The sequence below is a fragment of the Tenrec ecaudatus genome, chromosome 2 (assembly GCF_050624435.1).
Source record: "Tenrec ecaudatus isolate mTenEca1 chromosome 2, mTenEca1.hap1, whole genome shotgun sequence".
NCBI lineage: Eukaryota > Metazoa > Chordata > Mammalia > Afrosoricida > Tenrecidae > Tenrec > Tenrec ecaudatus.
The window spans coordinates 205,679,479-205,707,447 of record NC_134531.1 but is presented as its reverse complement, the minus strand read 5'-3'; the positions used below and the strand labels follow the sequence as shown (position 1 = coordinate 205,707,447).

Here is a 27,969-nt window from a genome sequence, read left to right as displayed (position 1 = left end):
AACAAAACACAGAAACAGGACAGAGTCCCAAGTCAGTATCTTCCAGGCCCCTCTTTAATAGGATCCACAACCCAGAAGTTCACATTTCAGCAGGACAGTGCAAGTCAGCTTAGCACAGAAAAATACCACAATCCCCATCATTTGGCAGCATAACTTTTTCACACTTAAAGACATCATTGAGGAGAAAGGAAATAAATAAATCAGAAATCTTGAGGAAAGCCCCGTGCCGGGGCCTCAACTGGCTGGTCTTCCACCCTGGCGGTTCCTAGGGCAGAGGCAGACCGCCTCCCTCACCCTGCACTCACTGTGGAGCTCAGGCTAGAGGGTGAGAGGCCGTGCTAGGGCTGGTGCTTCCGGAGAGCAGGAACTGAGTGCCACAAACAACCAGCACCCCTGCTTCCCTCCCTGGGACTCGCTGAGGGCAGAAGTGAATCCAGTTCCAGAGAGCAGGAACTGTGAGTGCCACAAACGACCAGCACCCCTGCTTCTCTCTCTGGGACTCGCTGAGAGAAGTGAATCCAGTGCCTTAATGGCACACCTCCAAGGATAAGCCAGCCCATGGGCTTTCTTCCAAGGGGTGTACCAATGTGCTTGAAAAGGTGTGCGTGTATACATATGTGTGCATGAGAGTGTGCATGTGCAGGTATATGTGAGTCCATCAATAGGTGTGCAGATGTGCATGTGCACTGGTATACACAGTAGATGTGTGTCCATGCCACAAGTTCTCACCCAGGAAATCCACCAGCCAGTCGTGGTCCCAGCCTCGTGCCACAGAGCCCACCCAGCCACGCTGGTTTCTGATAGGCAGGAAGCGAGTGCAGGAGATCCGGAGCGTCTCCCTCGCTGGGCCGGCTCGATACACAAAGGCCCATGTCATCCTGTACTCTGGTGGACAGCTGGCCTCTGGGCCCAGCTGCAGGCTCATCCAGAGTCTGCAGGGGCTCCAGCAGCAGGAGCACGAGGACAGCTCTCTTCTCCCCCCGCAGGGGGTTCCACCTCGCCTCCTGAGCCACAGGAGAAAGGTCCACGCTCCCGCCTCTCGACATGCATCCAAAGCCTGCAGCCCCAGAATGGGAGCACAGGCAGGAACCTCCCACTGGGGAGCTCACAGGAGCCCAGGCTGGAAGTCCGGCTGAGGGCCACCCCCTAGCAAGGCCAGTGCTGTGGCAGCAGCAAGGCCTGGGACTGGCTGCTGAGCTAGAGGGCACAGCAAATCAGTGAAAGCGGTCCACAGGCTGGTACTGTCCATGGCCCACGGGCAACTTGGCCTGGCCAACACAAGGGGGAAGGCACTCACGGTTACTTGGTAGCTTTGGGCCACCAGTCTGGCACATTAGCAGTTAAGGACACATGGCCATGGTCTGAGGTTTTGATGTGGAGGGGACCTGTAATTTTCTCTGTGTATAGCAGGGCCAGCCCCAAATCACCCTCACTGGCCCTGAACTTCCCAGCCGCCTTTCCTGACTTGGTGAGGACAGAGGCACCCGATGCAATGCCAGCCGCAGGGAGCGGGCCACACAGCTGCACAGGGAACAGGCGCTTGCGGATGACGCCCATGTGGTGGGTGCGGGCGGTGAGTTCCTGGCCGATGTAGCAGCCCTTGGAGAAGCTGACTCCGTTCATGAAGTCCAGGTTCGATTCCAGAGGCAGAGCCCCTCCTGGGGGCAAGTCTTGGACCCCCTCTGGAACGCCTGTGGTGACGGGAAGGAGGAACTCAGTCAGAGCTGGGATGGCAGTGCCTCAGACAGCCTCCGCCAGGCTGCCTGAACAGCCAGGCCCAGACAAGGATGGGCTTTCCCCACCGCCTCCCTCCTGCAAGTCCAGGGGCATCACCGTCTTGTGATCCCCAACCCCTGCCTTCCCATTCTGCCACTGAGGCTTCCCCATCTGGACCCTAGGGGCTCTTCCAGACCCAGCACCCAATGAGGAGCCTCCACTCACTGACAGGAAAGGAATGCCACCTGTGCTCCCACCTTTGCTCTCTGTCCCCAACAGGCCCAGGACGGCCTGTATGGGCTGGCAGGTTTGTTCTTCAACTGCTCCCAGGCCGTTTCCCTAACCCACGCCCCCAATAGCCTGGACCACACAAGTTAATGGCTTACCTTGCTGGTACCGGTGCCTGTGGTAGTCCCTGAGGTCCCCATGCTGCCCATTGGGCACCAGGTGCAGGGCTAAGCTCTCTCTTGGGCTGAGCAGCCGCCATCCCATGCAGGCCGTCCTGGGGTCTGCAACAAGGATTGCGGACCCCTCCGTCTTCTCCTGCAGGGGCTGGGTCTCTTGGGCTGAAGGGGTGCTAGGCAGCACGGCCCACACACCTAGCTCCGGGCAGGCCTCCACCTCCACCTTCCGCCGGATCCGGTAAAATAACAGGTGCTTGTGCAGCGCGTCCGCTACTGAGATGTCACACTCGAGGAAGAAGCCCGGTGCTGCCTCCACGCCTGCCGTGGGGAACCTGCGGGGAGACAGTGTGTGGGAGGCAGAAGACACGGGCCATCTCTCCCTCCCAGCGTCACCAGTCTCCCAACAAGTGCTGGCATGGGGGACTGTGGCCATGAAGCACTCAGCAGCTACCCACCACCCCCAGACCTCAGAGGGCACACTGAGCCCCCACACGAGTCCTGGGGCTGGAATTCAGTGGGGTCAAGGGCGGGTTGGCCCTGACGTCATGAGCCAGCACCAATGATGAGCCTGGCACAAGGACCCAGAGATGCCAGACCATGATGGCTGTCACAGGTTCTGATAGGAAAAGAAGGGCGCAGCCTAGGGCTGAGACACAACCAGGAGCTAGCTAGATGTAGGAGGGGCCGGTCCTACATCCTAGTCAGATGGGGGCGGGGTCACTGGTGGCACTCAGCATGAAGAGGAGGCAGAAAGGTCGACAGCCACATCGGAGATAATGCTACTACTATCTAGCAGGGCTGACCTGGGTGTCAGAAGATCACTCTGGGACACCACACAGTGGGAAAGGGGCGGGACAGTGGGAGTGGGGGGGGGGTAGGTGGGGTCCAGGCATTAAGTGAGGAGGATGGAGAGAGGGACAGATTGGCACTCTCCTGGGACCACACCACCCTTCCACTCTGCCCACTCTCCTGGTTGAGCCCAACCTGCCCTCCAGGTGGTACTCCAGCTTGTCACCCTGGGCCAGATGGATCCCAGACTTCTTGGTCTGGGCAACTGAGTGGTCAATGGTGCCATCTACGGACCAAATGAATCCAGGAGGAAGAGGAATGGTTTCATTTGGGGCATGAGCTGTAGCCGTGTGGGGAGCATCTGGTTAGAGACCCAGAGAACAGCCAATTCCATGGGACTGGAGCCAAGTGTGGGGCCCTGATTATAGATGTAACAGAGTAAAAATCAGCACAAAGAAGCTCTGGTAGTGTAGTAGTTACATGACGGGGTATACTTTGTAAGGTTAGCAGTTCAAAACCACCAGCAGCTTCTCAGGAGAAAGTTTTCTACTCACCTAAAAAGTTGCAGTCTCAAAAGCCCACAGGAGCAGTCCTATCCTGTCCTGAAAGGTCCATGCGTCAGCACAGACTGCAGAGCAGCAAGATTGGTTTTGGAATGATTACACATCATGAAGGCCCAGAATAGGGGTTAGCCCAGCAAGGGTGCATAAGAAAGAGTGCTTCACCTGGTGCCGCCCAGTAAACATCAGCAAATGTCCTCTGGCTTCCCTGGCAGGAGAGGAGTAACTCCTTCTCCAGAGAAGCCAATCTCCGCCAGAGGAAAGTCTGGGGTGCCCCACAATGTCCCTATGCTTCCGCTCTGCACACAGCCCTCGAATCAGCTTTACAGCACCATCTCTCTGAGGAGATGACAGAGAATAAAACAAAATGTTGTGTCTTTGAAGCACGTGTGCTATTGTTGTTAGGTGTTCTCAAGTAGGTTCTGGCTCCTAGCACCCCGATACACGGGAACAAAGCACCGCCCGTCCTGTGGCAGCCTCAGCACCGCTGCAACGCTCGAGTGCACTGGTGCCGCCTCTGTGCCAGCCCCTCTTGCAGAAGGTCTTCCTGCTTAATGCTGACCCTGCACCAGGAGACTGGTCTCTCCTAATGGCATGTCCACAGCACGCAGGATGAGTCTCACCAAGCGTGCTTTCATGGAGCGCTCTGTACTTCTTCAGGCAGCGCACAGTACAGCCAACAGTGTAGTCTCATTCATCAGGAGTGCCTGCCAAACACTGTACTCTCTTATCAATCTGTGGGAAGAAGCCCTGGTGGCGTAGTGGTTACACATTGGGCTGCTCATCACAAGGTTTTCAGTTCAAAACCATCAGCTGCTGCATGAGAGAAAAATTTGGCTTTCTACTCCAGTAAAGTTTCAGTCTTGAAAATCCACAGGGGCAGTTCTACCCTGTCCTAGAGGGTCACAAGGAGTCAGAAACGACTCCAGAGCTGAGAGTAAGATCTATCTAAGAGCACATTAACAAGAGCAATGGACAGGTTTGATGGATGTGTACTGGGAAGCAGGTGTATGTTAATTGCGGGAAGAACCATTCAGAAAAGGAGGGGGAGAATGGGGGTAAACTGGAGGAATGTGCTCAATGTCACTGAATTCCACGTGTGGCTATTGTTTAATTAAACACCCTCCTAGCAAGAGCTCCAGAGGGCAGAGGAAACTGTGGGGAGAAAATGAGTGAAACATACGTAAGAAAATGGCCCCATCTAGCTCAGAAGCAAATAAGCCCACATGGAAGAAGCACACCGGCCAGTGCGATCACGAGGTGCCCAAGGGACCAGGTATAAGGCATCATGCAAAAAAAAAAAAGATATAAGTGTGTGTATGTATGTGTATATATGTGTATATGTATATATATATCATATTAAATGAAGGAGGAAGTGCAGAGTGGAGACCCAAGGCCCCAAGTGTTGGCCAATGGAGATCCCCTCATAGAGGGGTTTAGGAGAGGAGATGGGTTAATTAGGGTGTGAGGTAGTATCGATGAAGAACACAGCTTTCCCCCAGATCCTGGATGCTTCCTCCCCCCAATTACCATGATCCGAATTCTACCTTGCAGGGCTGGATAGGACAGAGGCTGTACACTGGTACATATGAGGGCTGGAGAGACAGGGAATCCAGGGTGGATGATACCTTCAGGACCAAGGGTGTGAGGGACGATGCTGGGAGAGTGGAGGGTGAGTGGGTTGGAAAGGGGGAACTGATTACAAGGATCCACATGTGACCTCTTCCCTGGGAGAGGGACAGCAGAGAAGGGGGGAAGGGAGACTCCGGATAGGGCAAGATATGACAAAATAACGATGTATAAATTACCAAGGGCACATGAGGGAGGGGGAAGAGGGGAGGGAGGGGAGAAAAAAAGAGGACCTGATGCAAGGGGCTTAAGTGGAGAGCAAATGCCTTGAGAATGATTGGGGCAGGGAATGTATGGATGTGCTTTATACAATTGATGTATGTATATGTATGGATTGTGGTAAGAGTTGTATGAGTCCCTAATAAAATGTAAAAAAAGAAAAGAGAAAAAAAATGATTAGGGCAAAGACTGTACAGATGTGCTTTATACAATTGATGTATGTATATGTATGAACTGTGATAAGAATTGTATGAGCCCCAATAAATTGTTTAAAAAAAAATAAAGAAAATGGCCCCAAATTGCAGGATCCAGGTGTCCAGAAGAATAGTGCTGAGTGAGTGTTCACCGCAGTGAATTCTCAGAAGATCCCCCCTCCCCCCCAAGGATGCCATCCGAATGAACGGCCCAGGACACAAGGAAAAGCCAACGGATGGGAAGAGCAGTCAAGATGGCACCCTGCAGGAAGATGATAGAGTCCTGCCCTCAACACCCTGAGGGCAAATTCTTGTCCACCGGGAATGTGTCTACCTGTAACATCCAGTCACGTGGGCCACAAGCAATTCTGAAACATGCTGTGAGGATGGCTAAGAGGAAACGGGAATCGTATGGGCTCCTCGCATGCCTCATGTCCATCACAGTACATCAACAGTAAGCAACAGGGAGCTGAGATGCCAGAAAGAACTACTCGAAGACTTAAATGTTCGTGAAAGACCATTCGGCAGTAGAGCCAGCCCGTTGCTGTCTGCTGACTGACTCGCCAGGTGGGTCAGGGGTCAGGGGAAAGCTGTGCTCGGCAGGGTGCTCCGGGGCTGGCTGCCCAGCCTTTCTTCTGAGGTGTCCCCGGGGGGCCTCCTTGGGCATACAGGCCATTTAACAAGACACTAGCACTTCACACCCACCAGAAAAGGCCGCAGACAAAGCAGGGTCAGCACCAAACGCTCGAGGGGACCCGGAGAAACTCGCTCGCTCCCACGCAAACTGCTGGACGCGGAGTTTACAGTTTCTTAAACAAGCAGGCCTCTCCGAGATTGCACTCTTGGACACTTATGCCAGAGAAATGAACTTCAGAGCAGAGGAAAGCCAACAGAAGAGGCTTTGTTTATAATAGGAAAAAGCAAACAAACCTGAAAACCACCCAAAGGTCTTTCAATAGGTGACTGGCTAAACTGTGGTGTTCCACTCAATGGAACTATCCAGCAATAAAAAGGAGCAAGCTAGTGATACAACCTGGGCGGGCCTCGTGGGATCAATGCTGAGGAGGAAAAAGACTCGGGACCTCAGCAAGGGGCTCAGTGCGGCAGGCCTGACTTGATGGAGGCTCATGGGGACCTTGGCAGGGAGCCCAGGGGTGCAGGCCTGGCCTTGCAAAGGCGGGGTGGGGTGGGGTGGGGTGGTGGCAGCTACTCCTTCCACATATCTGGCTATCAGAAGTAAGAGCCTAACTGGACAGAATGTGAGGTCTTTAAATGAAGGAAGGGTCAACTGAGAAGCCACACACTACAGAGATGAGTAAGGTCTGGGTGCAGGAAAGGTTAGGAGGCAGATGCAGAGAGGACCTGAATATCCCAAACAGAAGCAGGGGCAGCGGGCAAAACTACTCTTAGAGGGGATGCTGGTCACCTCCAGGGGGCTGGGTGGTTCTGCTTGAGTAGCAGGCACTGGCTCGGGGGCTAAGCAAACAGAATGACCCCTAGATGGGCCCTGGCAAAGAGGATGAGACATCCAACAACAGGTGGGGTGTTACCAACAGCCCTGCTGAGGGGGTGGGTAAGGCAGTCTCTAAGTTAGGCAGGGGGCAAGGGGGGTGGAGTTTAAATTAGCTGGGAAGAGAGTTGTAAGTGAAAGGGGGAACCTAGCAGTCTGATGGGATGCTGGCAGTGGGAACCATGGGGCAATCTGTGGCTGGCTCCAGGGATGGCACAGGTGCCTTGCAGTGAAGCAAAGACCAGGTACTGGGGGTTTTGAGGGGAAGTTCTGAGTTGTCCGTCCTGGGGCACAGGGGACACAGAGGTCCAGGGTCTGGCTCGATACCAGAATTCTGCTGCAGCAGATTGGAGACTAGCATCTTGCTCACCACACAAGCCCACCCTGACCAAAAGGTTAGCCCAGGCTTTTCCTGCCCCACCCCCACTCATAGAGCAAACACTCTCATGGGGTAAAGTCTGACAGCACAAATGCTGACGTCCAAAGCAGTCTCTGAGCCCCAAATTTTGGAAGCCCATGACATAGCTCCCTCATGACGTGACAAAGCTAGAATGTGGTCATATCCCCCACTGTGGCCTGCCCGGGGTCTTTCTGTAGCATCTCAGTTTGGATATTGGACTCCTGAGATGGGACATGAGCAGGACCCCACCATTGCTGGGCTGCCAGAAAGCCTGCTTTTCTACTGACCCTCCACTCTGCCAAGCCTGATGTTCTTTTCCAGGAACGATTCCCTCCTGACCTCTCAGCATCAAGTAAATTCCAGCTCAGTGACCCTGTAGGACAGGGCAGAACTGCCCCTGTGGGTTTCTAAGATTGTAATCTTTTTTAATTCTTTTTTAAAATCTTATTGGGAGCTAATCCAGTTATCATATTATCCATAGTTCAATTATATCAAGCAATATTGTACAATTGCTACCAGTTTCAAAATATTCTCTTCCTTTTTAAACAACTTGATATCACCTCCCCTTTGCCCCTCCCCCACTGAGCCCTTATTCTACTTGCTGTCTCTATAAATTCATCAGTCCTGGGGTTCATATATCAAAAAATGTACAACCAAAATCCAAGAGGGTTACCCCCCAATGCCAAATGCATCTGAGATAAACCCAAATATGAGGAAAGGAAAAAAAATGCTGAACAGGAGTAGAGAACTGTGTCTTTCTCCAGGTGGCGCGCCTGGTGGTTTTGAAGTGCTGGCGGGTTGCAGCCAAAACTCAAATCACCACGCCGCCGGAGCTAGGGCTCCTGATTGCACATCCTAAATGCGTGAGACGTGCCATCCTGCCTTCTGAGAAGTCCTGTGGCTGCAGTTCATCCAAGACAGATTTGTTTGTTCTTCCGGCAGTTTTTTCGATGATCTTCACCAGAACCACATTTAAAATGCATCAATTCTTATCCAAGCTTCCTTATTCAATGACCAGCTTTTTTTTTAAAAAAAAAATCATTTTATTAGGGGCTCATACAATTCTTATCACAATACATACATACGGTACATCCATTGTGCCAAGCACATTTGTACACTTGTTGCCATCATTGTTTTCAAAACATTTTCTTTATCCTTGAGTCCCAGGTATCAGCTTCTCAATTTTCCCTCCCTTCCCTACCCTCCCTCCCGAACCCTTGATAATTTACAAATTATCATTATTTTTTCATGCCTTACACTGACCAATGTCTCCCTTCACCATTTTTCTGTTGTCCATCGCCATGGGAGGGAAGTATATGTAGATCCCCTCCTGGTATCACTACTCTCATTATTGGTCCTGAGGAGTTTTATCTGTCCTGGATTCCCTGTTTCCAGCTCTTATCTGTACCATGCACATGCTCTGGTCTAGCCAGATTTGAGGTCATGATAGTGGGAGGAAGCATTAAAGAACTAGAGGAAAGTTGTATGTTTCATCGATGCTGTACAACACCCTGACTGGCTCATCTCTTCCTCTGACCCTTCTGTAAGGGGATGTCCAATTGTCTACAGATGGGCTTTGGGTCTCCACTCCGCACTCCCCTTCATTCACATTGATATGATTTTTTGTTCTGGGTCTTTGATGCCTGATATCTGATCCCATTGACACTACGTGATTACAAGGGTTCATGTGCTTCATCCATGCTGGCTTTGCTGATTCTCAGCTAGATGGTCCTTTGTTAATCTTCAAGCCTTTAAGACCTCAGACTCTATATCTTTTGATAGCCGGGCACCATCAGCTTTCTTCACTACACTTGCTTATTCACCCATTTTGTCTTCAGTTCATGTTGGGAAGCTGAACATCATGGAATGCCAGATTATTAGAACACAATGCCCAGCTTTAATATGCATATGAGGCTATTGAAAATACTACAGCTTAGGTGAGGTACACCTTAGACTTCAAAGTTATCTTTTCTCCTTGAGACTTTAAAGAGGAATTTTGCAGGTTTACCCAATTCACTACATTGTTTGATTTCCTGACTGCTACTTTCATGAATGCTGATTGTGGATCCAAGTAAAACAAAAATCTTTGACAACTTTGATCTTTTCTCCATTGCCTACTGGACCATTTGTAATAATTTTTGACAGTGAGTTGTGCTCTCTACTGAAGGCTGCAATCCCGATCTTCATCAGCAAGTGTTTTAAGTCACTTTCTGCCAGCAAGGTTGTGTCATCTGCACATCACAAGTTGTTAATGAGCCTTTCTCCAAATCTGGTCTCCCTTTCTTCATATCATCCAGCACCTCAGATTATTTGCTCAGTATATGGTATGGTAAGTGGATACAACCCTGACATGCACTTTTCAGGACTTTAAACCACTCAATATTTCTATCCCTTTGTTTTGTTAAAAAAATGCCTCTTAACCCATGTACAAATTCTTCATGAACATAAGTAACTGGCCTGGAATTTACATTTTTCACAATGTTATCCATAATTTTTTATGATCCACATAGTCAAATACTGTTGCCTGATAATAAAACACAAATAAACATCTTTCTGTTACTTTCGGCTTTCAACCAAAGATCCATCTATCAGTAATTATATCCTTCCTACCATGTCCTCTTCTGAATCAGACTTCAATTTCTGTCAACTCACAATTTATGTACTCTTGAAAACATTTTTAATTCTTTTTGCAAAATATTATTTACGTGTGACATTAGTGATATTGTTTGATAACTGGTATATTCTCTTGGGTCACTTTTCTTTCGAACAGGCACATAGATGGATCTCTTCCAATCAGCTGGCCATGTAGCTGTCTTCCAGATTTCTTGGCATAGATGAGAGTACTTCCGATGCTTTCACCAGGTGTTGAAGTGGTTCACTTGGTATTCTGCCAATGTCTGGAGCCTGTTTTGTCACTAATGCCTTTAGTGCAGTGTGGACTTCCTCCTTCAGCACCGTCAGGTCTTGATCCCAGGCTACCCTTGAATGCTGCAGTAAAGACAACTCGCTGTTGTCCATTCCAACTCATGGCAATCCCACAGGGAGAGCAGAACTGCCCCTGTGCGCATCCCAGGCTGTAACTGTTGACAGGAGTAGAAAGCCTGAGGAGCAGCTGGTGGCTGCTGACCTTGTGGTTGGCAACCCAGCATGTAAACAACTATGCACCAGGGCTCCTGAGTGCTGCAAAGGAGATACACATACACACACACACACACACAACCCAGCATGTAAACAACTATGCACCAGGGCTCCTGAGTGCTGCAAAGGAGATACACATACACACACACACACACACACACACACACAAAACCCAGCATGTAAACAACTATGCACCAGGGCTCCTGAGTGTTTCAAAGTACACACACACACACACACACACACACACACACAACCCAGCATGTAAATAACTATGCACCAGGGCTCCTAAGTGTTGCAAAGGAGATACACACACACACACACAACCCAGCATGTAAACAACTATGCACCAGGGCTCCTGAGTGCTGCAGAGGAGATACACACACACACACAGAGTTTATCAGAAATTCAGCCTTAATTGGGCATCCTAGCTTTTCACTTGCTTAATCTGGCAGCCTTGTTGGCAGTGATGGTTGCTGTCAAGTCAATTCTGACTCAGCAGCTCTGTGCAGACAAAATCAGCTGGTGGAGTTGATGAAAGGCAATGGCAGTACCTGCACCTACCACATGGGGGCACTGAAGGCCCAGGCATCCAACCGGCCGCCTCTTACTACTCAATTTCTCATTTAAAGTGGAGGCTTTGAGAAAAACCTACAAAGCAAAAAGCACAAATGTCAAAGCCTGCACCCCAAGGTCCTCAGTGCGCCCTTGCCTCGTCTCCAGCAGCTCCCCTCTGCTCATGAAGCCTTCCCCTCTAGCTGGCTCCTCTCCTTTGCGTAGAGCGCCCTCCTCCAACAGTTGCCCAGACCAGTCCACTCTCAAGTGAACTCTATGAGTACTGTCAGTAAAGCTCCAAGCCAGCCCCACAAAGCACAGGGTTGCAAGCTGAGATAGTGGGACTCCCACAGCACGGAGAGACTGAGACACACCTTGAGGCCCTGCCTTCCAGGGAAACTGAGGCACAAAGGCTCAACAGGTGTAGGTGGCTTGGGGGTCAGGGCTCTGGCTGTGGTTCAATATGCTGGCTGGAGCCAGGGTGCCGGTGGGAGGAACTGGCAGACAGGAGTCAGGCCTCAAGTCTTGCCAAAAAGTTGGTTAGACGACCATGCGGGTGCTGGGGAAGGAAAGAGGCTGCTAAGGCATGTTTAAAAGGAGTATGACATTAGATGTGGGGCTTCAAAAATCATCCTGGAAAAGTGGTTTTCCAAGTAAACATCATGCAAGAAGAATTTGTGATTAGCTCTACACTTCCCAAATGACAGCAAATGGATTGAAAAGGTGAAAAAGAAAAAGCAAGAGCAGGCAGGAGATATCAAGATAGTTAGGAAAGCTGGTGGGTAAGTAACATGTTGACTTAATGGCAGAAGAGCCTACTGAGCTCCCCAACCTCAGACCCTACTCCAAGCCATACTAAACCCATTGCACCAAGTCAATGCTGACGCATAGCAACCATGCTGTGGGTTTCTGAAGTGGATGTGTTGCAGGAGTGGAAAGCCCAGGCTTTCTCTGAGGAGCTGCTGGTGGTTTCGGACTGCCAACCATGCTGGTCGCAGCCCAACATGTCAACATTACACCACCGGGGCTCCTTTGGGTCCAACAGTAGGCAGAAACAACTGTCCAAGTCTTCATGCCTCTCTGTATCAGGCAGCTCTGCTTACACCGCACTGTGGCGGTGCATGACCACGTGATGACTGAGAGATTGGCAATGGTGATGGGTAAAGAGGCACAGCATGACAGCCAGGGGCACGGGTCAGAGGCAAGCCACCCCAGATCAGCCTAAGGCTGGCTGATCCCAGACACACAGCTGAGGTCAAAAGCACCCTGAAAATGCATGTGTGAAACCCATGTCTGTCCTGGGTGTGCCACCGAGGTTTGGGTTACTTGGGACCCAGTATGATTATGGTGATAAGGAATTCATAGACATCTCCAATCCCCCACAGACACTTACCTCTCTCCATCTCTCCCACACACAGCCACCCCCCAGGGAAAGTGGGATGATGCAGATAGAAACAAGTACTCACAGCAAAAGCCTTGGACTAGTCCATGGGAAATCCCTGGCCTTACCAGGTCTCTTCTGAGGATACACTAAACTGCCACCACTCCCCTCCTACACACACACACACACACGCACACAAAATTATGTACAGGCACAGACACCTCAGACTAGTCCACAAAGTGCTGCCTTATCATGAGATTTTACAGTCAACAAGTCCCACCCAGAATCCAGAGCTTTAGATCATCTGTCAGGTGGTCCAACATCTGGGGAAAACCTCCAACAAGAAAGACAGAACAAAATATCCCTTAAAAAAGGGAACCCACAGGAACAAACACATGGTAGGAGGGATGAAAACGGGACAAAGGCACCACAAACCACAGCCTCGGCTAAGAGGAGAGACTGTATCCAGGAAGCCCTAGCAGAGCGCCTTAAGGAGGGCATGACGGGAGCGTGGGAAAGATGCTCTCAGACAATCAATGTGTAAGGGATGAAAAATGTAAAAGTTCAGAAAGAAAGCTGAGACGATGGTAGACAGGACCCAACGACAGAGAAGCCAAGGGTTTTCGCAGGCCTCCAGGGAAAGGGCCCTCCCCCACTCCTCTCCCCAAAGGCGCTGCCGAAACAGCAAAGAGAGGTAAGACACGAAGTAAGTTTCTAAAAGCAGCCAAACAAAGAAAGAGGTATAACTTTATGAGCTGTACTTCAAACGCTGTCAGACATGAAGTATCGGATATAAACAGATAACCGGAACCTCCGGAAAGCCAAATCCGTATGGCTCCTCAGAAGAATGGGAAAGAGAAGCCACAGACTGGGGGAAGTCTTCGCCAATGGCATATCCAACAAGGGTTTTTTTTTTAACACTTCAACAAAAAGACAAACCAAATGAAATATGTACAAAAGGACATGAACAGACACTTCACCAAAGAACACATCCTGGCAGCCAACACACTCATGAAAGAGGCTTGTCATACTTAGCTACTATCAAGTCAATTCCAACTCAGTGACCCTACGCTGGGTTTCCACGGCTGTCAATCTGTACAGGAGATGAGAGCCTGACCTTTCTCTCACAAAGATGCCAAATTTCACCTCAGCCACAGGAGCGGTGGGGTCAAAAATACAGAAAAACAAATGCTGGGGAAACCGTGGGGAGACTGGGACTCTTATACAAAAGGACTTCAAAGAGTTCACTGAAAAATTCCCATTACCTTTTAAATCCATTTCCACACACTGTGTGAAGACCCCGAGCACACTGCTGGTGAGACTGCAAAATGGGACAATGACTATGGAAAATGGTATGGCATTCCTTAAAAAGTTGGAAATAGAAATTCTATGCCCTAGTGAAGTATGAGTACATGGTATGGTTCTTCTATCCATAGTCTTTGTAACTCCCACCGAGTGACTGGGTGGGAGCATGCAAATTAGGTATATGAAAAAAAATTAGGTATATGAGACTCCGGTAAGATAGGATGGATTGGTTTTGTCATTCTACTATGTATAAAGTGAGCCATCTCTGATGCAAGATGGTCTCCCCATAACCACCAAGAGAGAGAGCCGGAAATAAAGTGCTTTCAAGATCCCTGTGTGGAAAGGTGGTGGAGGTGCAGCAACAAAACCAGGACACAAAGCAAAGGAGCAGCAGCAGACCGTGAGGCAGAACAACAGGCTTCACGGGTCAAGGAAGGAGTAAAGCTGAGTGCCTTGAGGAAGTGGGCTAGCTAGCACAGCAGGGTGCCCCCATGGCATTTATTTCACAAAGCAATGAAGGAGTTTTGTAATACTTGCTTGAGTGGGGAAGAGGCCAAAAGGGCCACATGACTGAGGCCAAGGCCCAGAGAAAGAAATGTGATAGCAAGCATGGCTGAGGAGATGCTGTGGGCAAAAGAACTAAATCCTTAATGTTTCTGACCCGGACACGTAACCTGTTAGCTTCTCGAGTAGAACCCCTAACTGTGAGTATTCTCTTCAATGAGTTCTGTCTTGCCATTGCAATGGATGATGGAAACCAGCCAGGAAGTGAGTGCTGTGGAAGCAGCAGCTGGTGTCAGAGTGGGGTAAAGGAAATGACAGGTGGAGGCATGTCGGACCTCTGCCTGTGGGACTAGGCCTCAGGCTGGTGTGGCGTTAGATTCTCCGCTTGGCTTCTGTACCCACAGGAGGTCAGATGTGGCATCCATGCCATTTACTGGTCTACAATCCAGCAATCCCACTCTAGAGATAGAACACAGAGAAGGAAGAACCATGACACACACAGAAATATGCACACCCATGCTGACCACGGCATTACTCACGATAGCAAAAAGATGGCGACAACCTAAATGCCTATCCTCTGATGAGTGTATAAACTATAGTACATATGCATAATGGAATACTACACAAGAATGATGATGAATCCAAGAAACATCTTCCAGCATGGAAGAACCTAGAAGACCCTACGATGAGCAAAATCAGGCAATCGCAAAAGGGCAAATATATGAGAGCATTATTGTGCAAAGACAAGAATAGGTCCACACAAAGAAAAAAGCATTCTTAGATGGTTACCATCTAAGACTGGGTAACGGAAGGAGAATAACTAACTAGGTAGAAGGCGAAGGAAGAAGCTGTGTATACACCATGGGGGGGAAATCATCACAATGTAACCAGAACCAAGACAGACACTGGGATGTACGCAACCATAAGCAAGCCAAAAAACACCCCCACTGCCATCGGTCAATTCTGGCTGTAACTGCTTACAGGAATGGAAACCCCAATCCTTCTCCCACAGCAGGAACAAGGGGCAATATATACAAAACACAACAGCCGTAATAACAAACAACAATTTTTCAAGATAAATATCTGTGTTCAATAGGTAAGAAAAGTAGTATAAGAGTGCACCCTTATACTAGGGGGTTTCAAAAAAACTGTGGAAAAACAGAATGAAAATGGGCGCATTCGGCCCCAATCCCAACTACGTAGACACCTGCCCCTCCCCACATTAGAATTTATTTCAGAGAACTGAACTGAACCACAGCTCTGGGAGAGGGACATATCTGATCGGAGCACACGGGAGTAGATGAGGGGAGGAAGAGAGAGTGGGGCACATAATGGCCCACCAGGTCTTGAGGACGATGTTCCCGCTCAGAGCAGCCAGTCCACAGAGAGACCACATGGCCATCCCCACTATGAGACATGACATCCCTCACTGACCCATAGCCCTACAGGGGACAACACCGGAGATACAGTGTGGAACTGCACCCTATCTGATCCTGCCACCCAGAGGCAAAACACTAAGGGGGTGCAACAGAACAGCAAGGGAATGGAGCGGCAAGGTCCCCAGGGAATGCCGAAGGTGGGCTTTGGGGCCAGGGAGTGGTGTCCCAACAGACTGGACTGGAAAACACTCCTAAAAGCCAACAAACAATCCTGGAACTAACTACAAGTTTTTCTTTCTTTTTTGTCATTGGCTTGTTGTTGTTTTGTTGTATATTGTTGGTTTTGTTGTCTTGTTTTTGTGCATGTTATTATCTCTGCAGGTCTGTTTAAATAAGATAGGCTGGATGAACAATCTGGAGGAGAAAACAATGGGACTGACAGTTCTAGGGGGACATGGGAGAAAGGGAGGTGGAGGGAAAGGTAGTGGTGTTAACAAATCCAGGGACAAGGGAACAACAAGTGATCCAAATCGGTGGTGAGGAGGGTGTAGGAGGCCTGGTAGGGCGTGATCAAGGGTAATGTAACCAAGAGGAATTACTGAAACCCAAATGAAGGCTGAGCATGAAAATGGGACAAGAGAAAAGTCAAAGGACATAGAGGAAAGAACAAGGAGGCAAAGGGCATTTATAGAGGTCTAAATAAAGGCATGTACATATGTAAATATATTTATATATGAGGATGGGGAAATAGATCTATGTGCATATATTTATAGGTTTAGTATTAAGGTAGCAGATGGACATTGGGCTTCCACTCAAGCACTCCCTCATTCCAAGAATACTTTGTGCTATTACATTGGCATTCTATGATGTTCATCTTCCCGACACAATCACTGAAGACAGAGCGGGTGCATAAGCAAATGTGGTGAAGAAAGCTGATGGTCCCCAGCTATCAAAAGATATAGTATCTGGGGTCTTAAAGGCTTGAAGGTAAATAAGCAGCCATCTAGCTCAGAAGCAATAAAGCCCACAAGGAAGAAGCACACCAGCATGTGTAATCACGAGGTGTCGAAGGGATCAGGTATCAGGCATCATCAGAACAAAAAATCATATCATTGTGAATGGGGTGGGGAGAGAGGAGTGGAGACCCAAAGCCCATTTGTAGGCCACTGGACATCCCCCTTACAGAAGGGTCTCAGGGAGATGTCAGAGTTCGATATAGCAATGATGAAACATACAACTTTCCTCTAGTTCCTAAATGCTTCCTCCCCCACCCCCACTATCATGATCCCAATCCTACCTTAAAAATCTGGCTACACCAGAGGATGTACAATGGTATAGATAGGAACTTGAAACACAGGGAATCTAGGGAAGATGATCCCTTTGGGACCAGTGGTGTGAGTGGCAATACCAGGAGGGTGGAGGGAGGTGGGTTAGAAAGGTGGAACCGATTACAAGGATCTACATATAACTTCCTTCCTGGGGGACGGACAACAGAAAAGTAAGTGAAGGGAGATGTCGGACAGTGTAAGATATGACAAAATAATAATTTGTAAATTATCAAGGGCTCATGAGGGAGGGGGTAGTGGGGAGGGAGGGGGAAAATGAGCAGCTGATGCCAGGGGCTTAGGTGGAGAGCGGATGTTTTGAGAATGATGAGGGCAACGAATGTACAAATGTGCTTTACACAATTGATGTACGTATGGATTGTAAAAGAGTTGTATGAGCCTGTAATAAAACGATTATTAAAAAAAAAGAGAAAGAAAATGGGTGGCATTTTCCCATAAACTTTTTGAAGCCCACTCACAAATAGGTAAGGTTGTGGATATCCTTTCATACATGTGTGTAAATGTTGCATGTATAAGAGGCATAGCTATGGAAATTATGTAAAACAGCCAAGGGACATCCAGGTCAAGTGGCAAAGCACAATTCATAGGGATTCTTGTATTCAAATCTGGTAAGTAGCATCTAGGGTCTTAATCACGTGCAAGCAGCCATCTAAGAAACAACCATTGGTCTCATCCTACCTGAAGCCACGGTGAATGAAAACAAATGAAGACTCAAGAAAGCAACTGGTCCAAAGGATTAAGAGCCCCCACAACCACCTCCTCCTCTAACTTGAGACCAGAAGTAGATGGTGCCCGGCTGCTGTTATCAACTATTCTGACCAGGATCACACTAAAAAGTCCAGAGAAGAATGAGTGGGGTTGGAGGAGGGGATGGTGGGGGGAATGTAGAAAAAAATTCAAGAAAGATCAGACTTACTTACTGATCTAAAAGAAACTGGAGGAACCCCCAAGATCACTGCCCTAAAACAACCTTCTAACTTGAAGCTGAAGATGCTACCAAGAAGCCACCTTCCAAGCCAATAATAGATGGGTATATAAAATGAATAATGCTCATTAAAATATTCAAGCTACTTAGAACAATAAACTACATAAGACCAAGAGAGCCACATTTGCCCAAAACCAAAAATGGGAAGGCAGAAAGGGACAGAGAAACTGGATGAATGGAAACGAGGAACCCAGGAAGGAAATGGGTAGAGTGGAGCGCTGGCACTCTGGAGAGGTTGCAATCAATGTCATGGAACAGTGTGTGTACGAATCATTGAATGGAAAACAAATCTGCTATGTGTAAACTTTCACCTAAAGCATAAAGAAATTTTTAAGATGCTGCAGGATAATAGAGAATTATGCCAAAATATCCATTATTTCACTATTATTAAATACTTTAAAATAATAAAAATTAATCACTACTCACAAGGGAGAAAAAAGCCAGCAGCAATGTGAGTGGAAAGGACAGAAGAGCTCAACTCCTGGCCCTATCCCTTGCCATACAAGAACTGGTGAGTAGATAATTCCTATCAATCCCCCCGCCCCGACAACTGAATGAGGTATCTTAATTTTGTAAGTGAAAAACAGAAACGGGATCATACACTAGGTTGATGGGCTGCATCTCTCTGACGGAATCAAAGACTTCAGAGTTTCACCAAACACTTTTAGGATAATCTAGAGTTTCATGAAATATCCTCCCAGGAATTGTGCATTCACCATTACCACCACTCACGTGTCAGTTTATCAGAGGGTGATGGCTTGAGTGTTGCTATGGTGCTGGAAGCTATGCCACCAGAGTGTCAGCTCCCAACAGCTTCACCCAGGGTAGACAGATCTCAGTGCGCTACCAGACTAAGGCAAATTCGCCAATCAAAACCTTATAAATAGCAGTAGAACACTTCTTACAGAGCACCAGAAGACGAGCCACTCGGGATGGAAGGCACTCAAAATCCAACTGGGGAAAGCAATGCTTCCTTGGAGTGGAGTTGACCTTAATGAGGATGCGACAGAGCTTTGGGGACCTGCATTTGCTGATGGGGCATGACTCAAAATGAGAAGCAGCACCTACAAGTGTCCATTAATAACCAGGATGAGCAATGTACTGAGGATGAGTCTAGGAAAGTTAAGTCGTCAAACATGAAATAGAGCACATGAAGACTGACGTCCTACACATTAGTGAAGTGAATGGACTGATAGAGGCAATCTTGAGTCAGACAAAAATATGGTTTACTACACTGAGAATAACAAACAGAAGAGGAATGATGCCTTTGACTTTGACTTTGTAAAAAACATGTCAAAATCTATCCTGAAGTACAGTGCTGTCAGTGCTAGGGTAATCCCCATATGCCCACAAGGATGACCACTTAACATGACTATTCTTCAAATTTATGCACCAACCACTCAAGCCACCAAAGAAGAGACAAGAATTTTAACTTCAGTCTGAAATTGATCACTCAATCAAATGCATTGATTAATTGCTAGTGATTGGAATGCGAAAGTGGGAAACAAATAAAGATCAGTAGTTAGAAAAAATGGCCTCGGTGATAGAAACGATGCTGGAGCTTGCATGATAGAATCTTCCAACACAATGACTTCTCCATTGCAAATGCCTTTTCTCAGCACCATAAACAGCGATGACACATGCGGACCTTGCCAGACGGGATCTACACGAATTAAAGTGACTACATCTGTGGCAAGATGATAAAGAAATTCAAGATCACTAGTCACAGGAAGCCGGAAGTCAACTCTGGAACAGTATAATTCCTGAGAGACAAGTTCAAGCTGAAGCAGAAGAAAATTAAAACAAATCCATAAATGCCAAAAATAAAACCTTGAGCATATTCCACATGAATTGAGAAATCACCTCAGGAATGAATTTGGTGTGTTGAATACTAATGTCAGACAATCAGACAAGATATGGGAGGATGTGAAGAACATTATATATGAATAAAGCAAAAGGTCAATTTAAAGTGAGGAAAGAAGGAAGTAACCAAAATGGATGTCAGATGAGACTCTGAAATTTGCTCTTGAACATACAGAAGCTAAAGTGAATGGCAGAAATGGTGAAGTGGAGCAGGAAATTTCAAAGGGCTACTTGAAAAGAGAAATAGTATAATAAAATGTGCAAAGCCCTTGGGGTTAATTATATTATCTGGTGTCAATTTGGGATTTGAGAGGATTAAGAGTGAAGGGATGGAATCTAGCCTGTCAATCAGGATAGCCAATGAGGTCTCTGTGTGGGCATGGCCTTCTCCTAAGGATTCTGGGAATTCCTGGATTTCCTCCTTGGAGGCAGGAGAGTCTCTCTGTTCTCTCCCTGATATGTTGCTCTACTGACAAGACACATGGCGCTATGCTCTGGGAGCTGGAGAAGCCACATGGACCTACCCTGATGCAACCAGACCTATGGAGAAGCCACGTGGAGACCCCTGCCAGCACTGAGATGCTTACAATGCCACTAGATCCAGAAGACTTCCAACCCACTGGCCTGTGATCTTCCTGCATTCGGCACCAATACATGTGTTTTTTGAGTCCGAAGAGAACTTTATAGATTGGTATCGGACAAATGGGCTAATCTCAGTCTAATGGATTTGATCTGGTAATCAAACAGCTGGGCTGTTTTCTCAATATTCAATTGCTATCATATATAAACCTCTTTCTTATTCAAATATGAGTCTCTATGAATTTGTTTCTCTAGTCTCCCCTGACTAACACAGCCCTGGAGTTAGAAAACCAAAAGGGTGCTTGCTTCGGCAGCACATAACCTAAAACTGGAACGACACAGAGAACATTAGCCTGGGCCCTGCACAAGGATGGCACGCAAATTCAGGAAGCGTTCCAAATTTAAAAAGAAAAGAAAGAAAACCAAAAGGATGAACACACTCAGAATTTCTCAATCTTAAAGGACTAAGAAAAACACCTGAGCCTCGAGGTGCACTACTGAAGGATTCTCTGGGGAACAGATTGACTGATTCTGGAAGCATCAAAATAAGGCAGAAAAATATATAGGGGATCAAAAGTAACTGGTTGGCATTCAATCATTCAGAAGTTAGTACATGGCCAAGAACTACTGGCAATCAAATAGTCCAGACTGAACTGAAGGCACTGGGAAACAAAACTCCAGGAATTAAATACTAATTACTAAATACTAATTAAAATGTTACAGCAAGCTAATGCAGCCCTGGAAGCACTCAATACTAGACGATGCCAAGACATCTGTTACCTGGCTGGCTGGCTGACTGCAAGAGATCCATACTGTACCCATGCAAAAAAAAGGCGATCTAACAGAATATAGAAATTACCCAACAATATCACACACGTGTAAAATTTTGCTGAAGATAATCCAAAAACAGTTACAGCAGTACATATATGGGGAGCTGCCAGAATTCAAGCTGTATTCAGAAGAAGACAGAGGGACACTGCTCATGTTAGATGGGTTTGGCTGAAGGCAGAAAATACCAGAAAGATGTCTACTTGCATTTTACTGACTCTGCAAAGCCGTCCGACTGTACGGATCATAACAAACTATATCGAGCAGTAAGAATGGGAAATCCAGAACACTTCACAGTGCTCATACAGAATCTCTGAAGAGACAATGGGTGTCTAGTTGTTTGTACAGAACAAGAGAAAGGGTCAGTGAGTGTTTTAAAATTAGGAAAAGAGCCTCAAGATTGTAACCTCTTGCCACGCTTCCTCAAGTAATCTGAAGAGCTGGGCCTCTGGAAAACACGGCATCAGGACTGGAAGGAGGCTCATTAACAACCTGCCTGATGCAGATGACACAAGTGTGCTTGCTGAAAGCCAACAAGACCTGAAGTACTTCCAGATGAAGTTCAAAGACGACAGTCTTCTGTTTGGATTTCAACTCAATGTGAAGAAAACAACTCTTCACAAATGGACCGATAAACATATGAAAGAGAAAAAGGATTGCAGTTGCCAAGGACTTCATTGTCCTACAATCCACAATCCACACCCATGGATCTAGCAACTAAAACATATCACATATCAGCATATTACACGGGGCAAATCTGCAGCCAAAGACCTCTTCACAGAGTTAAAAAGTACTGATGTGACTTTAAAGACTAGGGTTTGCCTGACCCAAGCCATGGTATTTTCAACTGTCTCGCACATAAGTGAAAGTTGGACAATGACTAAAGGAGAGGCTGGAGAGAACTAATGTATCTGAATTACATTGTTGGCAAAGAATCCTGCCCCAAAAGGGGACCTGGTGATGCAGTGACTGAATCACGGGGCTGCTAACCGCAGGGTCAATAGTGGTGAGGCAGTCTGCTCGCATACAGATTTCAATCTCAGAAACACTACGGAGCAGTTTCCCACTGCCCGACAGGAACATGAGTCAAAAGTGGCTCTGACAGTGAGTTGCCCAAAAGAATGAACAGAGAGGGGATGGGCACTCACTAGAACTGATGGTGATTGCACACCACTTTAAAAGTGACTTAACCATGGTGGAAGAGGAGAAACAGAAAATGTTCTAAGATTGCGTGTGATAATGACTGTACACTCTTCTTATATGATTAGATTATCAAATTGGGTAATATGTGTTTAGTGACAATAAAACCATTAAAAAAAAGAATGAACAAATCTTTTTTGGAAAAAAAGTCCAGTCAGAATGCTCCTTAGAAATGACAGTAAGACTTCATCTCAAGCACACGAACCCCGTTATCTGGAGGAACCACTTCCAGGAAGAGAACACCATGCTCGCAAGAGGTCAGTGAAAGAGGAAGACTCCCCATGAGGCAGAGTGAAACCGTGGTTGCTAACAACAGGCTCAAACACTGGACAGGCTAGCAAGATGGTGCAGGACCAGACAGTGATTCACTCTCTGGCACATCTATATGGTCACTTTGAGTCAGAACTGACTCAACTGCCCCTTAACAACCACCAAAGCCATTTATATGGACTATCTATCCCCTGGCTGTGCACACTCTTACTAAAAATTTCAGAGGTGAAGCCACAGTCAGATGACTTCTTCCTTCACAGTCATCCCAGGGAGGGCAGAGTGCCCACAATCACCACCACCCCCATCCCAGCAGGCTGACAGGGGATGGTACTGCTGTAACGGGTCTCAAAAATTAGCTCATGGGACAGGGGAGAGGAGAAGGTGGGGGAAAGGAAGTGGTGTTAGCAAACCCAGGGACAAGGGAACAACAAGTGATTTTATAACATCGGTGGTGAGGAGGGTGTAGGTGGCCTGGTAGGGCTTGATCCAGGGCAATGTAACCAAGAGGAATTAGTGAAACCCAAATGAAGACTGAGCATGATAGTGGGACAAGAGGAAAGTAAAAGGAAATAGAGGAAATAACTAGGAGGCAAACGACATTTATAGATGTCTAAATATAGGTATGTACATATGTAAATGTATTTATATATGATGATGGAGAAATAGATCTATGTGCATATAACTATAGGTTTAGTATTAAGGTCACAGGTGGACATTGGGCCTCCACTCAAGTACTCCCTCGATGCAAGAGCATTTTGTTCTATTAAACTGGCATTCCATGATGCTCACCTTCTCCATAAGATCGCAGAAGACAAAGTGAGTGCATAAGCAAATGTGGTGAAGAAAGCTGATGGTGCCCAGCTATCAAAAGATATAACATCTGGGGTCTTAAAGGCTTGAAGGTAAACAGTGGCCATCTAGCTGGGAAGCAACAAGGCCCACATGGAAGAAGCACACCAGCCTGTGTGATCAGGAGGTGTCTATGGGATCAGGTATCAGGCATCAAAGAACAAAAAACATCTGTCATTGAGAATGAGGGGCAGTGCGGAGGGGGGACCCAAAGCCTATCTGTAGACAACTGGACAACCCCTTTACAGAAGGGCCAAGGGGAGGAGATGAGCTAGTCAGGCCGCAGTGTGGCAACGATGAAACATATAACTTTCCTCTAGTTCTTAAATGTTTCCTTCCCCCCACTTTCATGATCCCAATTCTACCTCACAAATCGGGTTAGACCAGAAGGTGTACACTAGCACAGATAGGAACTGGAAACAAAGGGAATCCAGGGCGGATGATCCCTTCAGGACCAGTGGTGAGAGTGGCGATACCTGGAAGGTGGAGGGAAGCTGGGGTAGAAAGGGGGAATCGATTACAAGGATCTCCATATAATCCCCCCCGCCTGAGGGACAGACAACAGAAAAGTGGGTGGAGGGAGATGTGGGACAGTGTAAGACAAGACAAAATAATAATAATTTATAAATTATCAAGGGTTCATGAGGGAGTGGGGAGTGGGGATGGAGGGGGGAAAATGAGGAACTGATACCAAGGGCTCAAGTAGAAACAATGTTTTGATAACGATGGTGGCAACAAACGTACAAATGTGCTGGACACAATGGATGGATGGATGGATTGTGATATGAGTTGTATGAGCTACCAGTAAAATGATTTTTTTAAATGTTTTTTCAAAACTTAAAAAAAAATTAGCTCATGGAGAAAACCAAACTCCCGTGCGCCTAGTGGCGAGAGTCTGCTTGGAAAGAGCTATCAAGCGCATGCTCAGTAGTAGCCACTACTGGCACTGCAACTCGGCAGACACCCCAGAACAGGTTTTACAAAGTACAAAAAGATGACGACTCTCCGGAAACAAAAGGGAAATTCTCAGGTAAGAAAATTTATAAAACTGAATGCAATGAAACAGAAGCCCAAAGGCAGAATGATGTTAAGAAAGATCACGGAGCCAGTTTGGGAAGCAGAGCACAATCATTGCAAAGAGCATGTCAAACATCAAGAATCAGAACACTTAAATAATTTTATGGTTGGGGTCAAAAAAAAAAGAATCAGAACACTTCTGAGAATTGATAGAGAAGGCCAAAGGTCGTCAAAGAACATGGGTTTGGTTTGTTTGTTTTTAAAAGGTAAAGTAGAGGAAAAGGGAAATCAATATGTAACGCAGACAATGACAGTGAAATCAGAAATAGAGACCTAAAGCTCTAGAGCAATTGCTGTAAATGGCTAAACAGTAAATACTTCAGGCTCGAGAGTCATAAGGTGTGCATCACAACTCAACTCTGCCACCCCAAGGCAGTTCAGACGCACTGCCGTCGAACGCCAGCAGACTCACAGCAACCCTGGAGGGCAGGGTAGGACTGCCCCGTGGCTTCCCAGACTGAAACTCTAAGTCCCACCTTTCTCCCTGAGAGCAGCTGGCGGTCTCCAATTACCGTGTTTCCCTGAAAATAAGACACTGTCTTACGTTTATTTTTCCTCAAGCAGACACACTCTGGCTTATTTCCAAGGGATGTCTCGTTTTTATTAAGTATGGTACATCAATCTACATTGATTCAGACAGTGAAGTCGTCTTCTTCTGGAACATCGGCCCACAGTGCTGAGTCACACAGCTGCCACGGCTTTCCTTCTTCGCCGAGGACACACAACGCCCAAAGCAGAGCATCCTGCTCCTCGCTTCCCGGAGGAGACTTTTACTCTCAGTGTCTGTGTCTCCCTCTGTCTCTGCTTGCAGCGCACGCACAGAACCGACCTCACAGGGGGCGCCCACCTTGTGGATGGGCTGCCCGAACCTCGGAGACAGCAGCTGTCACCACAGGGCAGATGAGAAGGGCTGCCCGTCTTCCTTATTGCGCTGCGTTGGTGCGCTGCAGAACCATGCATATCACTGTTTTATTCTCGGGGTCTGGCTTATAATGTGTAAATGCTTAGAAATCCTGCTACGGCTTATTTTATGGATATATCTTATTTTCGGGGAAGCACTACCAGCACAACTCATAACCCAGTCTGCCACCAGGGCTTTCTGTATGGCACAAGGAGCTATAAATAATATGTTAAACAAATGTGCATGGCTGTATCCCAATAAAACTTTATGAAAAGAGGGAGCCAGCTGGATCTAACTTGAAGATTCTCTTGTGTTGACCCCTGCTCTAGATTCACTGAGCTCGCCAAGGGCCTAACAAAGAAATGAAAAGGACCACAAAGAATTATGGTATTCCAAGGCATTGTGATTTAAAAGGGGAAGGGGCGCTCTTAAAAGCTTCCAAAGAAAAATGCAGTTCATATTACATGTAAAGGGCTGGAAATGACATCCAGAATAGGTAAATCTACAGACAGTAACTGCATTAGTGGTTTCTTGGGGATATGGCAGGGGAGATGGCGTAGGGGTGGGAGAGCTAATAAAGAGTACAAGGAAGAAAATGTTCTGAAATTGATTATGGTGATGACTGTACAATTTTTAATCTGACTGAACTATGGAACTGTTGAATGTGTGAATTATATGCCAATAAACTATTATTTTTAAAACTGTGACTAGTACTGGTAATAAGAACAGCATTAGCTTTCTCAACATGTTTTTAAAATTCTTAGTGGCAATTTTCCACCTGGAATTTTGTACCCTGGTAAGCTAACAAGTAACACTAAATTTTTTTAAAAATCACATGGATCTCATTTCTCAAGAAGCTACTGAAAGTGTATTTCTCCAAAATGAGGGCGTAAAGTGTGAAAGAGGATGGCAGAATGCAAGAAATGAGATCCACCCAGGAGGGGAGCCAGGTGCTGCCAGGTGTGTGCAGGGAGCCCTGAGTGCCTTGTACTGGGTTAACAGGACTAGAGAGAGGCTAGTCCAGTTTGGAAAGGGAAACAACAAAAACACTGCCTTCCAGTTGATGCTGACTCATAGCGACAGGGTAACACTGGCCGTGAGTTTCCCCGACTGAACTCTTTAGAGGAGTCGCCAGTCTCCTTTCTGGGGGTTTCAAAGGGCTGACCGTGAGGTTAGCAGCCCAACACGCAACCACTACACCAGCAGGACTCCTTTTGCCACAGGAAAGCTGAGAGGAAACAGAAGGAGCCAGTTATCCAGCAAGCCTGGTGGGCAAACTCACTCCAGAGGCCACACGGCCACAAACTCCACTCCTTGCCTCCTCTGCCCGTCTCCACGTACACATTTCTGCTGACTCACGTCTAATCTACGGCTGCCGTCCAAGGTTGGCAGTCAACTGACGCTGCTTCTTCTGATAAGCTGACATGGCTTGGCTGTTGCTTTTAGTTCGGTGAGAGGCTACCCAGCAAGGATGGGCACAAGTCGGGGGAGGAGCCGTCAATGTGCGCGCCCTGACACCCTCTCACCAATCTCTACAATGCGGCAACATTCCTTCTAAGTCTTCCAGCTGTGCTACCATTCTCACGACAAACCCCAAACCAAAAAACCTCCCTGCCATCGGGTCGATGCCGACTCGTGGCGACCCGAGAGGACAGGGGGAACGGCCCCGTGAATTCCCGAGACCTCAAGGCCCCGTCTTTCTCGCGTTCTCACTGCCGTTCTCTCGGCGCAGCGGTGGACAGGAGTGAAGTAATGACAAGGCTAGGGGCCTCCGTTACGTGCAAACCCGCGGACATTCCGCAGGAGTGTGTCCACACAAACAGGAAGCGGGCCCGGACCGGACGGGGTTTGCGGGCGTTGGGGACCGAGGACCCTGACGGGAGTGACAACTCTGACAGCGCCTCCCGGGCCCGCGGGGGCCTTGCTGAGGTGGCTACACCTTCCCCGGGCGCTGGGACCCTCCCCTGGGGACTCGGCCCGCCCGGGCCACGGCCACGCTCCGCCTTCCTCACCGGTACAGGATTACGTCATACAGAGTCCGGCCCTGGACGTTGAGAAAGTGGGCGTAGATCGCGCGCGTCGGAGGCGGGGCCGACCCATATCCGGGCCCCGGAGGTGGCAGCTCATTGGTCAGCAGCCCCGAGAGGAAGGACGACGAGTCCGTCCCGCGCACGCGCAACACGGCGCGCTCGGCCAGCGGGAAGCAGGTCCAAGTTCGGCTGGAGGCGTTGTCACCGCCAGGGCGGCCTGCGCCGTGTGTGAAGCGGCGCCTTGGGTCAGGGGACAACCGCAGACCCCAGGCGGCCCCGCCGCGGCACGAGACTGCGCTGCGAAGGAGTGCCGCGGCCGCCATCTTGGGCAGGAGTGAGGACAAGCGGGAAGGAACGGCCC

At 47.9% G+C, this 27,969-nt stretch overlaps 1 protein-coding gene and 1 non-coding gene across 2 annotated transcripts; one reads left to right on the top strand and one right to left on the bottom strand.

Annotated features, from left to right (window-relative positions):
• Nucleotides 1–15: 15 nt before the first annotated feature.
• IBA57 (iron-sulfur cluster assembly factor IBA57) lies at nt 16–27,967 on the bottom strand. The gene is made up of 3 exons (XM_075542164.1): nt 27,591–27,967; nt 2,103–2,452; nt 16–1,691 (listed from the first exon to the last, which is right to left on the bottom strand). The coding sequence occupies exons 1-3, from the start codon at nt 27,929–27,931 to the stop codon at nt 1,300–1,302; spliced, it is 1,083 nt and encodes a 360-aa protein (XP_075398279.1). The 5' UTR covers nt 27,932–27,967; the 3' UTR covers nt 16–1,299.
• On the top strand, nt 20,752–20,858 carry LOC142441988 (U6 spliceosomal RNA). Its single transcript, XR_012783260.1, has one exon. It is a non-coding gene; the product is annotated as a U6 spliceosomal RNA (small nuclear RNA).
• Nucleotides 27,968–27,969: the final 2 nt, after the last annotated feature.